At 39.6% G+C, this 14351-nt stretch overlaps 1 protein-coding gene across 1 annotated transcript in view; it reads left to right on the top strand.

Annotated features, from left to right (window-relative positions):
- The window catches only part of TULP4 (TUB like protein 4), a 56641-nt gene that overhangs the window by 21369 nt on the left and 20921 nt on the right, over window positions 1-14351 (top strand). Inside the window, exons 2-4 of the mRNA XM_070932631.1 lie at window positions 4080-4208; window positions 5550-5711; window positions 12881-13061. Of these exons, the coding sequence (XP_070788732.1) occupies window positions 4080-4208; window positions 5550-5711; window positions 12881-13061 (472 nt within the window). The remainder of the gene's footprint in view (window positions 1-4079; window positions 4209-5549; window positions 5712-12880; window positions 13062-14351) is intronic.

Below are 14351 nucleotides of genomic sequence, written 5' to 3'. Positions count from 1 at the left end.
GATCAAAATCCCTCCAGTATGGTAATATTTTGCCCTGCCCTGCATGTTTTTATTTATTTAAAATATTTATGTAGCCACCCATCTTTCAGACAACTCTGGGCAGCTCTCAATAAAATCAAATTATTCCCAAGGTATAAACATTATATCACACTATCTTTCCTCCAGCCTTGCTCCCCCACACACACCATTAAAAGCACAAAGTGTGATGTCCCCTACTCCCCTAGCAAAGATGGGTCAGGTATCTCCACAAAAACAAGTTTGAAATGAAAGACACCATCAAAGTTGAAACGTGGCCAACACTTCCCAAGCTTATTTAAGTTTAAAGCAGCAAGTTCTGAGGCAGGGGGGCGAAGGACCTTCTTCCTGTTGCTGAAAGTCTGGCGTGGCAGGTGGCAGTTCAGGGGCACAAAGCTTCCACACAAATTTCAAATGCAACTGACAAACACTTTGGGTAGGTGTACATCCGCCACTGCTTCCCACAATCTCTGTCTAACCTCCTGCATCTAAAACCTAGGATATACTCCACTTTATATTGCTCTTCCCAATCCACCAGAACTGGGGGTAAGGTGGGAGTTGAGCAATGCAAGGGGCCCCCACCCATACATGGATAGAGTGGTGTAACACCAGTTGTATTTTCATAGAAGCAAGCAATTGTGCATCAAAGGCCATCTGGATGGATGAAGGGAGAGTGAACGCTTCATGGAAAGGCATACCAAATTCCCCACAGGAATTCTGGTACCTTCTTGAGCATCAATTACCCATTTATATACAGCCTCGGCCAAACCCAGCAGCTCCCAGGGCCGGATTTAGATGAAAAGAGGCCCTAGGCTATTCCACTTATGAGGCCCTTTCACCTATAGTGAAAGTTTAATTTTAATTTTGCTAACAATTTGAATGTAGGCCCCTCTTGATCTTGAGGCCCTAGGCTGAAGCCTAGTTAGCCTATAGGAAAATCCGGCCCTGGCAGCTCCCTTAACTGGAACTATGCTTCCTGTCTCTTTTGGAGAACATTGAGGCTTGAAACGAAATATACATTCATTTCATTCATTCTTAGATCATAAACTCTTCTTTCAAGATCCTTGTCAGTGATGAAATGGCAGCTCTTGGTTTTCAATCAGAAACGTATTTTGGAACTGGCCCAGCACAAAAGCAAATCCCAATTTATGTACTGGGTTCTCCTCTTCCTACACAAGGTTTCTCATGATACTTTTGTAGATATCCTGGATATATGCTGTCAGATTTGATTAAGCGTTTGATCCAATGGACAGAGTAACGGAAAAATTATATAAAATAAAGCAATTCAGCACTTATTACATACAACTAGAATGGTTTTGTTCAGTCTGCATTTGCAACCCACTTGCAGACCATTTCATAGCTATAAGGCGTTGCCATTGTTGGCTGGTTTCTCTTGAAAACAAGGACAGATATAAGTCTGCATAATTTTCAGTTCCTGACAAAATTGTGAAACCCAGCTAATGATGTAGCAGGAATGCCTTTAGGAGCTTCCAGATACAATAAAATGGGGGGTGAGGTGGGGGGTGCTGAATATGTTGCTACGTTGAAGCATGCTGTCTAATGTTCTTCAGGTGAAGACTGTGAGACAAGAAAGTAGGTGAGGTGCTTGCCAGGTGACTTCTATTTAAATTAGTAACATTTCCAAAAACTGAAAGGAAACTTTCTTAGTAAGATGTTAGTACTTTGTTGTGAGGAACGCATGATTGTCAAAGGATGTACATTCTGCATTTCTGCGCACACTTTCCCATCCACATACTCCAGATACCTGTTCATGGTTTTTCCCAGTTCTCTCATCTGGCCCAGTGATGTGTAATTGAATATCATCTGCATATTGAAGATAGCACTCCGTGAACCAGTGGATGACCAGGAAAGGACTGGTCATCTGTAATGAAGTGCCTGTGGGTATCATAACCACCATCTAGCAATAGCAATAGCACTTAGACTTACCATATATATCACTTCACAGGGTTTCACAGCCCTCTCTAAGCAATTTACAGATTCAGCATATTATCCCCAACAATCTGGGTTCTCATTTTACCGACCTCGGAAGGATGGAAGGCTGAGTCAACCTTGAGCTGGTGAGTATCAAACTGCTGACAGCCTGCAGGTCAACAGAATTAACCTGCAATACTGCATTCTAACCACTGTGCCACCATGGCTCTTAAATTAAGCTGTTACTCTAGACACACCTGTTCAAGTAGGAGCAATACCACTATTACACAGTTATCTCAGTCAGACTTGCAAGATTTGATTATTAAACCTAATCTCAATATAATAGTTTCAGCCCTCCTGTGGAGATGTTTTCTTGTTCTGGTTTATCCAGAGTACAGTGGATTCCTAAATGACTGCAACCAGAAGTGCTGGGATTGCTGTTATTGAGCAAAGAAGCTTAACTGACATTCCAGTTCCAATTATGGTAGTTAAGTGAGAAATATCTGTAAACAAATAAAAGGATCAGACAAACTTGGAGTAATTGTTAGCTGTCCCAGTTAGGCCAGATAGGAAACACAACTAGATGAACTAATTAGATGAACTAATTCTAATTATGGTAATGCTACATTAACAGAACCTTAAAAGTTGGAAAGTGCAAACTTTCTATTACCACTTCTTAAAGTTTTTGATCCATTAGGGCAGATTCTTTCTAAGTTTCCTTTTCTACCATTAAGCTGCTAGGGGATCTTGACTCTCTAGTCTGATTGTTTCATAGGCAATATCTCTTCCCTGCTTTTCCTAAAGTTGTCCACTCATTCCATTAAAAAGGTAAAGGTAAAGGTTCCCCTCACACATATGTGCTAGTCGTTCCCGACTCTAGGGGCGGTGCTCATCTCGGTTTCAAAGCCAAAGAGCCAGCGCTGTCTGAAGACGTCTCCATGGTCATGTGGCTGGCATGACTAAATGCCAAAGGCGCACAGAATGCTGTTACCTTCCCACCAAAGGTGGTCCCTATTTTTCTACTTGCATTTTTTACGTGCTTTCAAACTGCTAGGTTGGCAGAAGCTGGGACAAGTAATGGGAGCTCACCCCGTTACGCGGCACTAGGGATTCAAACTGCTGAACTGCCAACCTTTTGATCGACAAGCTCAGTGTCTTAGCCGCTGAGCCACTGCATCCTGGTAACTCATTCCATTACAAATAGACTATTTGGATTTTTGACATAAGATATTAGAAATAATTATATAAATAACATTTTCATGGGAACTCATTTGTGTAGTCTATCCTAAATCCAAACAGAAATTTGAGACTTTATGATTTAAGAAATAGAACACTAGAGGGGACTAATGATTACAGGATGAAAGGGAAAGGAGAAAAAAGTGAAAAAAAAGCCTGACTCTTGCCTTTGGTCAGCCTTGGAACTTGAAAAATGTCAGAAAACACTTTGACATTTAAAATACTTCAGGAGATATTTGAAAAATGGGGACAAAAAATAGTCGCTTTAATCTTAGCAATAATGCATGCTTCTATGAATAGATTATGTCCCAAAGACGTTAAAGCAGAAATTAGTGATGTGAAAGAGAACATCATGAAGATTTACACAGTAAAGAGATAAAACAAATTTTGCCTGAATCAGAAATACCAGAACATAAAGAATTTGCAGAAGTACTGAAAAATGGACTCTGAAACAGAAAACAACTAAACTGGAAATATGAATGACAAGCCAAGAAATTGACTTGGATAAGGAGTTTTTATTGGACTTACAAAAGAAGTTGATTAAAGCTCTGAAGAAATAATTGAGATGAAAAAAAAGATACATATTTTAAAAAGTTATTTAGTTTCCATTTTAAAGTGTTGGAGAGAGTTGAACTATATTACACTTGTGTTAATGAATATTCTTAGTTGCGTTTTCAGAATATTCTTAGTTGTGTTTTCAGAATGTTTATGGTGAACATTTATAATTTTTGAAATCCTAATTTAAAACCTATTATTTATTTATTTATTTATTTATTTATTTATTTATTTATTTATTTATTTATTTATTCTATTCATAACAATTGAAGTTCTAATAAACTGTCTGTTGGCATCCAGAATAAAATTTGAGGGGAAAAATGTGTTTTCTGAAATATTAGGTGGTTCTCGTGCGATGGAACGAACCCTTCCAGAAGCTGGCAACTTGTGATGCTGATGGTGGAATATTTGTTTGGATTCAGTATGAAGGCAGATGGTCTGTGGAGCTTGTGAACGATCGTGGAGCACAGGTTAGTAAACACCACTTGGTTTGGTTTTGGGAATTGTCTTGACTTTGAAAAGAAAATAAAGAAGGGGAAAAACTGCCTGGGGAAAGTAGGAAAATGGAACTGTTATGAGAAATGTTTTAACTGAAAAGCCTGTAAAATTAGCATATTTTCTATAGCTTACCCTGAGGCAAGTAGCAAAAGGACAGTATGCTATTTCTGGAATACGATTTGAAACAAATGCTTATGGGTGAATTACCACAAGGACAAATGGAGCAAGAGGCTGAGTGTACTAGATATAGCTTTGGAGTCTTAACGTTGTTTCCATTCTGTCTATATGGATCAGGGGTGGGTTCTACTTACCTTTACTACCAGTTCGCAACGGGGCCGCGCGCATGCTGATGACATCAGGGTGGGTGGGCGGAGCCTCCCTCCGGTTTTACTACCAGTTCTATAGAACCGGTCCGAACCGGGGGCAACCCACCACTGATATGGATCTACCTACAGGCCATTGATAACTTTTCTCTAAACAATAATTGATCAATCATTAATACCAATGGCTCTTTTGTTACTTGTGTTTTAAGTAATTACCATTCCAAGCAACAATAACATTACAGGCAGCTGTGATAGTAATCCTAGCATATGTTAGTGAACTCATACAGGGTGTGTTCATACATTTTATTTCTCATTATGGTATTTAGGCTATAGATTCTAGCATAATAGAATAACAACTAATTGCTAAACCAGGAGATCAATTATCAATATCAAAACTAATGTATTTATTAAACTTATTTCTATGCTGCCACAATCAAGACTCTCAGTGGCTTACACAGAATATATAATACACCTTAACACATGCACGCTACAATCTTATAATCCAATACTTATATAAATAGTAACAATAAAGCAGGGCAACAAAACAACAATCATAATAATAGAAAATAAAAATAGATTCCTGCCTGAGCAGGGGGTTGGAGTAAAACAGGGGTGTCAAACTCAAGACCCGCGTGGTGCTTAAATCTGGCCCACAGGGCCGGGCTGGAAATAGATAAGGACTGGCCGGAGTGTCTCTGGCAGCCAAAACGCGCCCCATTTTCGGCTTGGACAGCCTCTTGCAGCACTCTGCCAGCCAAAACGGGCTTGAATTATAAAATGATACAATATGATGGCCTTGGCAAAATTATGGGCACTGAAGATACTTACTTGTGGGCCTTTTTATGAGAAATTTGATGATCTTGTGAACTAGAGATCTCAGAAAATATGGATGCTTATTGATTGAATCTGTATTTATTTTTCTATGTTGTGTGCTTTTAAAAAAAAGGCTGGAATACATAGTGAAAATAACGCCTAACCTTATATGTTAAGGTGAGCGATTTTACATGGAGCCATGATGGAACACAAGCACTTATATCATACAGAGATGGATTTGTGCTGGTTGGATCAGTCAGTGGACAAAGACATTGGTCTTCAGAAATTAACCTGGAGAGTCAGATCACCTGTGGCATATGGACACCTGATGATCAACAGGTAATTCTGCCCCCAAAAGCAAGAATTGCAGTTTGTCTTTTGTTGTTAACTATTGGTTTTTACTATACATCAAACTGGAAGACATTAGATCTATTTGGGTTTCTCAGGTATATAATGCAATACAAAAGTATTTCATGATAATACCAACGGTGTGCTTATAAACCTTCCTGTATACATCAACGTGATCTGCATAGAATGTTTAAAGTTGCTCGAGAGTTGTGGACATATTTAGTCAAGCCATGGCAATATGTCTTCTTCAGTATGGCTAACTGTGTGCTTCGACCCCTTTGAGCTCAGCAGATTATGTCATAGTCGTAGGTGAACTGGCAAATATATTGGTGGACTCAGGTGCTATTTTAAAAGCTTTGAAAATCAATCAGTTCATATTATCCCAAGTGTACTATCCACAGTAAAATAATTTAAAGAAGTATAAATACAATACTAGCCATGGGAAACCGTAGGAACAAAGGCAGGAGTAACAAATATAAGGATGTAATGACATCATCATGCAAATGCTATGACCGACATACTTGCATCAGACATCACAACCCAACTATGTACAGGTAGTCCTCAACTTACAGCAGTTCATTTAGTGACAATGGCACTGAAAATAGTGAGTTTATGATTGGTTTTCACACTGGCATTTCACAATGCCACGGCCATTGTGGCATCTCCAAGGTCACGTAATCAAAATTCAAACGCTTGGCAACCGGTTCATATTTATGATGGTTGCAGTGTCCTGTGATCCCCTATTGTGACTTTCAGACCAGCAAAGCCAATGGAAAGCCAGATTAATTTAACAACCATATAACTCACTTAAGCACTGCAATGATTCACTTAACAATTGTGGCAAGAATGGTTGTAAGGTGGGGCAAAGCTCACTTGTTTCACTTATCAACAAAAAGTTTGGGCTCAATTGTAGTCATAAGTCGAGGACTACCTATAATGGTGACAGTAATGGCAACAATTTCATTATGACTGCGAATGCCATCAAATCTTTTATTTACATCACTCTTAACAGGTATCTTAGCTTTTCATTTTGATGCTGAGACAGAGAGAAAAAAAATGTTCCCATTGCTTTGGCTGAACCAGTTTGTATCTTGTTAGATACAAGATCAGAAAATTCTTGGTGACTTCAGAGTTCTGTCCGGCTACAATTCTATCTAGCTCTCAATGAATTGAGAATGTTAAGCTCAGAACACAAATTTGCTAGCTTGCTTTGGTATTAGTATCAGATTTAATCAGTGAAATACATCCTTACTTCTCTGGCCCCTGTTACATTAATACAATATAATCTCTTAAAAATCCGCTGCAGCCTGTATAAATGTAGGAGAAAATTGCTATTGAAATATTGACACAAAACCAGATACTTTAGAATAGCCTCTGTGCAACAGATGTTTCAGCTCGATCGCAGATGAAGGTGCAGCTGAAGATAGAGAAAATATTATTTGGAGCACAACAGAATTTGGGAAGATTCAAAATGCAGGAGCAGAGTGTCGTGACTTTTCAGAGCTTTAATGAATGAGCTAACTGTGAAAGCTGGTTGTCTCAATTTCTTAAAATATGTGTTATTGAGATGCAAAATCTACTGCGTCTAATTTATATATGTAAAATATATATACAAGTTTAAATCATTTAATTCTGTTGTTGTACAAAGGAATGGGAGGTTACTCTCTAATTTTCCTCATGTATCTTTACTATAAGCTTCTCCTTACCAGAGCCTTTAAAATATCATGGTCAGCAACATCAGCTGGCTGTCCGGCTTGAGAGACCTTGGATCTTTTTTGTGGGTCTTGTTACTAGTGATAGTAACAAGAAATGCTGGTTTTCTTCTTCCTATGTTCAAAGTGGATTTATAAGCTGCATTTTCGAATATAGTATTTCTTCCAATATAAACTACAGTGTTTTAATTGCTATGACACAGAATAGAAAATAAACACAGAATAGCAAAAAAGAATTTGTGATTAATTACAGTATGTTTAATATGTGTAGAGTGGCAGCAAGAGTTAAATTGCTCTAGTTAAAGAGTAGCTCCATTATGACCAATAATGGAATTGTCTAGAAAGTTCAGGTTCAACAAAAAGACCTCTTGTTTGTGTAAATAAGAGATATCAAGTTACCAACACATAATGTTTTGAATTATTGTAGAAAGCGTTTGTTGTTATTTGTGTCATTTTTTTTGTTATTTCAATATAATGATTTCTGTTTGCTGATGCTTTTTTGTGCGTGTATTATTTCAGTGTTTCACATTCTGCATTAGCTACAGTAAATGGTTTTCTTTCTATATTTAGAACGTTGAAACATTTTAATGCTGGCTTTTAAATTGTTATGAATTATAAAAACAGAGAACACTCATTCCTTCCATGCTTGATGTTTATGAGCTTGCACGATATGATTAATGAAATGAAAAAGAAATAAAGCTAGTCTCTGGATTCTTTTTCCTTCTTTTAACTGTTTATATTAAACTGCCATTTCTTCAGCCACAAATATAAGGATGTTATCACAATGTGAAAACCTCCCTACATTCCAACTTATTCCAACCTGGTGTCCTCCAGATGTATTGAACTACAATTTGGTGTACTGTTTGAAGGGTGCTAGGTTGAGCAATATTTTTATATATTTAGTCCCAGTTTTTTTCAAGCAGGTCCCCTTCCTTCATCTAACTTTCAAAGATGAGTGGAATGGCACAAACGTACACTGAATCATAGCTGTACACATTTACTCAGGAAGAATTTGCTTGGAGTAGGATTTCCACCTGAATAAATGTGCATAGCACTGGAGAGTGAATCCAGAAGAATGCTTCTTAAATAATAATAATAATAATAATAATAATAATAATAATAATAATAATAATAATCATAATCATAATAATAATAATAATAATAATAATAATAATAATAATAATAATAATTTTATTTCTATACCGCCCTTCTCCCGAAGGACTCAGGGCGGTGTACAGCCTATTAAAAGCACAAAGATAGACATCAATTTAAAAATAATTAAAATTATTAAATAATTTCGGCTCAGATTTAAAACCCCAAATTTAAAACACCCAATTTAAAATCATTACATTGATAGCCCGGCCTGGCGGAACAGCAGGGTCTTGAGGGCACAGCAAAATACTTGGAGGTCGGAGTTCTTATGCATTTCCGGGGGCAGTTCATTCCACAGGGCAGGGACTCCCACAGAGAAGGCCCTCCCCCTGGGTGTCACCAGCCGACATAACTTGGCCGATGGCACCCTGAGGAGATCCTCTCTGTAGGAGCGAACTGGCCGGTGGGAGGCTATTGGTGGCAGAAGTCGGTCTCGAAGGTACCCAGGTCCTATGCCATGGAGCGCTTTAAAGGTGGTAACCAGTATCTTGAATCGCACCTGGAAGACCACTGGGAGCCAGTGCAGCTCGCGCAGGAGGGGTGTCACGTGCATAACCACCTGCGTGGCCGCATTCTGGACCAGTTGGAGCCTCTGAGTGCTCTTCAAGGGGAGCCCCATGTAGAGAGCATTACAATAGTCCAGCCGGGAGGTGACAAGGGCATGAGTGACCGTGCGCAAGGCGTCCCGGTTCAGAAAGGGCTGCAACTGGCAGATCAGGCGAACCTGATAAAAAGCCTCCCTGGCCACGGCCGTCATATGCTCTTCTAAAGACAGCCGTGCGTCCAGGAGGACACCCAGATTGCGAGCCCTCTCTGTGGGGGGTAGAGATTCACCCCCAATAGTCAGCGATGGCACCAGCTGACTATATCGGGACGCTGGAAGCCACAGCCATTTGGTCTTGGAAGGGTTGAGTCTGAGCCTATTTCTCCCCTCCAGACCCGCACGGCCTCCAGACAGCGAGACATCACATCAATGGCATCATTGGGGTGGTCTGGGGTGGAGATGTACAGCTGAGTGTCATCAGCGTACTGATGTACTCTCACCCCAAAACCACGGATGATCTCACCCAGCGGCTTCATATAAATGTTGAATAGAAGGGGTGAGAGGACCGACCCTTGCGGCACTCCCCATGCGAGGCGCCTCGAGGTCGACCTCTACCCCCCTGCCAACACAAACTGTGAACGGTCGGAGAGGAAGGAGGAGAACCACCGCAGATGGGTGCCCCCTATTCCTAACCCCCTCAACCGCTGCAACATGATACCATGGTCGATGGTATCAAAAGCCACTGAGAGATCTAATAGGACCAGGACAGAGGAGCAACCCCTGTCCCAAGCCGTTCAGAGATCATCCACCAACGCGACCAATGCTGTTTCTGTGCTGTACCCCTGCCTGAAGCCCGACTGGTACGGATCCAAATAGATAGCTTCATCCAGGTGCCGGGGAAGCTGTCGTGCCACCACACTCTCAACAACCTTCACCACAAAACGAAGGTTGGAGACCGGACGGTAGTTAGCTAATTCAGCCGGGTCCAGGGAAGGCTTCTTGAGGAGGGGCCTCACCACTGCCTTTTTCAAGGCGGCGGGAAAGGCGCCCTCACTCAAAGAAGCACTTATAATCCCCAGGTTATAATAGGCCTGATCATTGGCCATCAACATTTGCCTGGATCAACAGCCATCCATGTTTGTTTGAAATGGCTGCTCATATCAAGTGCAAAATGTGAAGAAAAGCCTCTTTTTCTCTTAAATTAAGAAGGTGGCCTTAAAAAGCCTTAGCCAAATCCAAGCAATGGATTTTGAGAGACTGGGATGGTAAATGGGATCTTGATGGATGCACTTGGATTGGAATCAGATAAAGTTTATAAATCCTTTTCTGATCACAGGAGGGGAACATTCTCTAGGCTGGGCAAGAATAGAGATTCTTCTTTAGTTTTTTGACCCTGTATCTGTAATCAAACAATAACACAAAAGAAAGGTAGCTTATTGTTTTTCACTGTTTTTCACGGAAAGTCACTTCCCAAGTAGAGTTCGATTATGAGCAAAAGCCTTTCTCCTAGTGGTCCTGAATGGGCTTCTCCCACCTCCCCTGTCAGCTGTACTGTACTTCCTATCTCACATTTGGAGAATTACTGACTTAGTACAGTACAGTTAAAAATAATGATTTTTAATGAGTCAATACCTCCTATTTAATGCAGAAGTCACTGAGAAAGTAGAAGTTTGAATACACCTCTACCTACCTATCAGGCTCAAAGAAAGGCAGTTACAATACCGCAAGCATGCTAATTATACAGTACCCAGAGAAGCCACAATAACATAGAATTGTCAGTGACCCTGTAGGGTTGAATGACTCAGAAGGGAGCATAGATGTAGATCCAAAATTATACCTCTCAGCATTGATTTAGGCTAATATCTTTATTTGTTTCTTCCTTTCCAAGGTTGGATAGCTACACAGTGAAATATTTTGCATGTTTACCTAGAAGTAAACCCTATTATTATCACTCCCAGAGAATAAGGCACAAGATTACATTATGTCATTAGGATCTCCCAAATATGAAATATACTGCTTGTTCAAAACATTGCAATAAAACAATCCATCAAAACAATAAGAGCACACGTCAAGCTAATAATAGCAACAACAATTGATTTATAATTTTGTTGTTGTTGTGTGTTTGGGTCTAGGCACTAGCAACTGCCTAGACTAGTGCAGCTTTCTTGGCAAGGTTTTTCAGAAGTGGTTTGCCATTGCCTCTTTCCTAGGGTTGAGAGAGAGAGAGTAACTAGCTGACTTCATGCCCATGACTTCAAGGTGGGACTAGAACTCATAGTCCCCTAGTTTCTAGTCTGATGCCTTAACCACTACATCAGGTTGCCTCTCTAATAATTCTTTGGTGCTGTTAATTGAGCATTGCTAATGACATTACTGATCTTTGAAGAATCCTTCAGCATTTTTAGCAATAAGTAATGAATGTTGCTTGTTCTATAAGATGAATTGGACAGTGTGTTATAGAAGTCAGAATCCTATCTCTTTAGTTTCCTTGAACAGCCCCTGGAATATATTTAGGTTTCAAAATTCAGTACAAATGAAGTCTATATTACAACCTGTGAAAACGCCTGTGAAAGTGGATGATGCTGTGATTTAAGTCAGCCTGTGTATTTTTTCATATGTGTTCTCTCTTGTGCAGTATGTTATATGTGCTCCAAAATCAAGGAAAATGTGCAAAGGATAGCTTTCACAACACATTGGAAAACAAAAGAAGCTTGATGGGGAGATATTGTTTGAGGCATGATGTATATTAATTGCTAAAAAAAACAAAATAAAAGCTGTGCTTTATCCCTTTAGGAACTGACATTGTGGGTGGAAACGTTCCTTTATCTGTGATTGTTTAGCTTGTACTTTTCCTATGCCATTCCAGTTTGACATGATTATTTCCCATAAACTTTCCTGCAGGAAGATGCACAATTGGTTGCTGATTGATCAAGTTTCTATTGTGCTTAAAAACCATAATCTACTGTATTAATTGATGCTATATCAGACATCTTATGTCCAGTTACTTAGTATTTTGTTATCAGGTTTCCATTTGCCTGAAGTGTTTTAACTATGTACAACATAAAGGGATGGACTAAATTTTCAGAAATACAGAAGCACCACACAGTATGCCTTTATCTAACTGTGTTATTTTAGATTTCATGCAGGAAGGCTTTTCCAATTTCAAAAAGTAGCATGATGGGGGAAAGGTATAGGATGGCCAAATATTGAAAAATGAAAGAAAAACAGGATGCTAAACAATGTAGAAATAGGGAGAAAGAAACCTTCTGTAGGAAAGGAGAGAATTGTGGGGACCTTATACTAGCATTGATAATGTTGCCTAGTTTGGTAATGAAACATCTCCAAGAAAACAACCAAGCTCAGAGAACACACACAAGGACACACACACACACACCAGTTCAACCCTTATCTACAAATCTTCTCTTCTAAAGGAGAGAATAAACAGCAAAGAGGAAAAAGAAACTTCAGAAGGGGAAATATTAAATGTTTGTGGAAGAGAAATTATCTCTTGGCAATGCAAGTTTGTTTATGATAGGATAGACTTTAATGGAAATATGCATTTTTCAAGTGCTGAGGTTATTTGAGGCCAATAGAGATGACTCTTGCAGCATTTAGCTTGTATCCATTATGAATGTGGACTATTCAGCATTTTATTATCTGAAAATTATTTGAGCTAGAAGATGGTCGAAAGTTATTCCTTTTAAATGTTGGTTCTTTTATAATTTTACTAATGATGGTATATTTTTTCCTAGGTCTTATTTGGTACTGCTGATGGTCAGGTTATTGTTATGGATTGCCATGGCCGAATGCTGGCACATGTTCTTCTTCATGAGTCCGATGGCATCCTTAGTATGTCCTGGAATTACCCAAGTTTCTTGGTGGAAGACAGTAGCGAGAGTGACACAGATTCAGATGATTATTCCCCACCACAAGGTCATTTTTTCTTTCAGTTCAGTGTTTGCATGTTTTTGTCCTGTTTCTCACTGTGATGGTAAAACAATGTATTGTGTGCTCCAACATTTATATATTTATTTTCACATCCTTGCTGGAGTGTTCTCCAAATTAATTTGAAGGAATTTTGTACTGCAAGAATAGTTTAATTTTAAGTTCGCCAGGGACGCTAAATTACCATTACATTCTGTATGACTCATTTACCTCCTAGTTCAGGGGTGAAATGCTCCTGGTTCGGACCGGATCGCCCGATCCAGTAGTGATGGTGGCGGGTGGTTCGGAGAACCAGTAGCAAAAACCCCTGCCCCCCCCATGCCCAGCTGAGCCGCGCGATCATCAGAGGCTTTTTTTTTTACTTTTAAAAGCATTTTTTCTTCAGCCGAAAAAATGCTTTTAAAAGTAAAAAAAAAAGCCTCTGATGATCGTGCAGCTCAGCTGGGATCGTCAGAGACTTTTAAAAGCGTTTTTTCTACAACCTCTTCAACTGAAGAGGTTGTAAAAAAATGCTTTTAAAAGTTAAAAAAAAAAGTTGGCCACGTCCACCCAATCACATTATACCCCACCACCAAGCCATGCCCACAGAACCGGTAGTAACAAATGTTGCATTTCACCACTGTCCTAGTTGTATATTGTAATGTATTTTTTGACTATATAATGATATGTTATAAATCAGTCTTCCCCACCTTAGTGCCCTCCAAATATCCTGGGACTACAGTATGCTGGAAATGCTGGAAATTGTGTTTCAAACCCACCAGGAAAGTCCCAGGTTCAGGAAGATTTATAAATTAATAGCATCTTCTCAGATTTTGTGTTATCTCTTTCCCCACCCATGCCTTCTGAATGTGTAGGTACCTGTTCTGACCTGGCCTTCACAGAAGCAAGAAACAGATTCCCTGCAATGAAAAAACCCTCTTTATTTACACATTGACACAAAGAGCCTTGGTAGTACAGGGGTTTAAGGCACCCTGTTATTAAGCTGGTTATTAAAACCAGCTGCCTGCAATTACTGCAGGGTTCGAATCTCGCCAAGGCTCAAGGTTGACTCAGCCTTCCATCCTTTCTAAGGTAGGTAAATTGAGGACCCAGTTGTGGGGGCAATAAGCTGACTTTGTATAAATATACAAAAGGATGAAGGCTATTGCTTAACGCATTGTAAGCCGCCCTGAGTCTTCGGAGAAGGGCGGCATATAAATCAAATTAAAAAAAAAAAAACATTGGGAATTAACTGCATTCACCAACAGAAAGTCCAGGCAAGAGTCCTGCAAGACGTTA

This window comes from Pituophis catenifer, unplaced genomic scaffold, assembly GCF_029215685.1.
Source record: "Pituophis catenifer annectens isolate HBS135680 unplaced genomic scaffold, rPitCat1.0.hap2 SCAF_1, whole genome shotgun sequence".
Classification (NCBI taxonomy): domain Eukaryota; kingdom Metazoa; phylum Chordata; class Lepidosauria; order Squamata; family Colubridae; genus Pituophis; species Pituophis catenifer.
The sequence above is the reverse complement of the archived record's forward strand: the minus strand, read 5'-3'. Positions and strand labels throughout refer to the sequence as shown.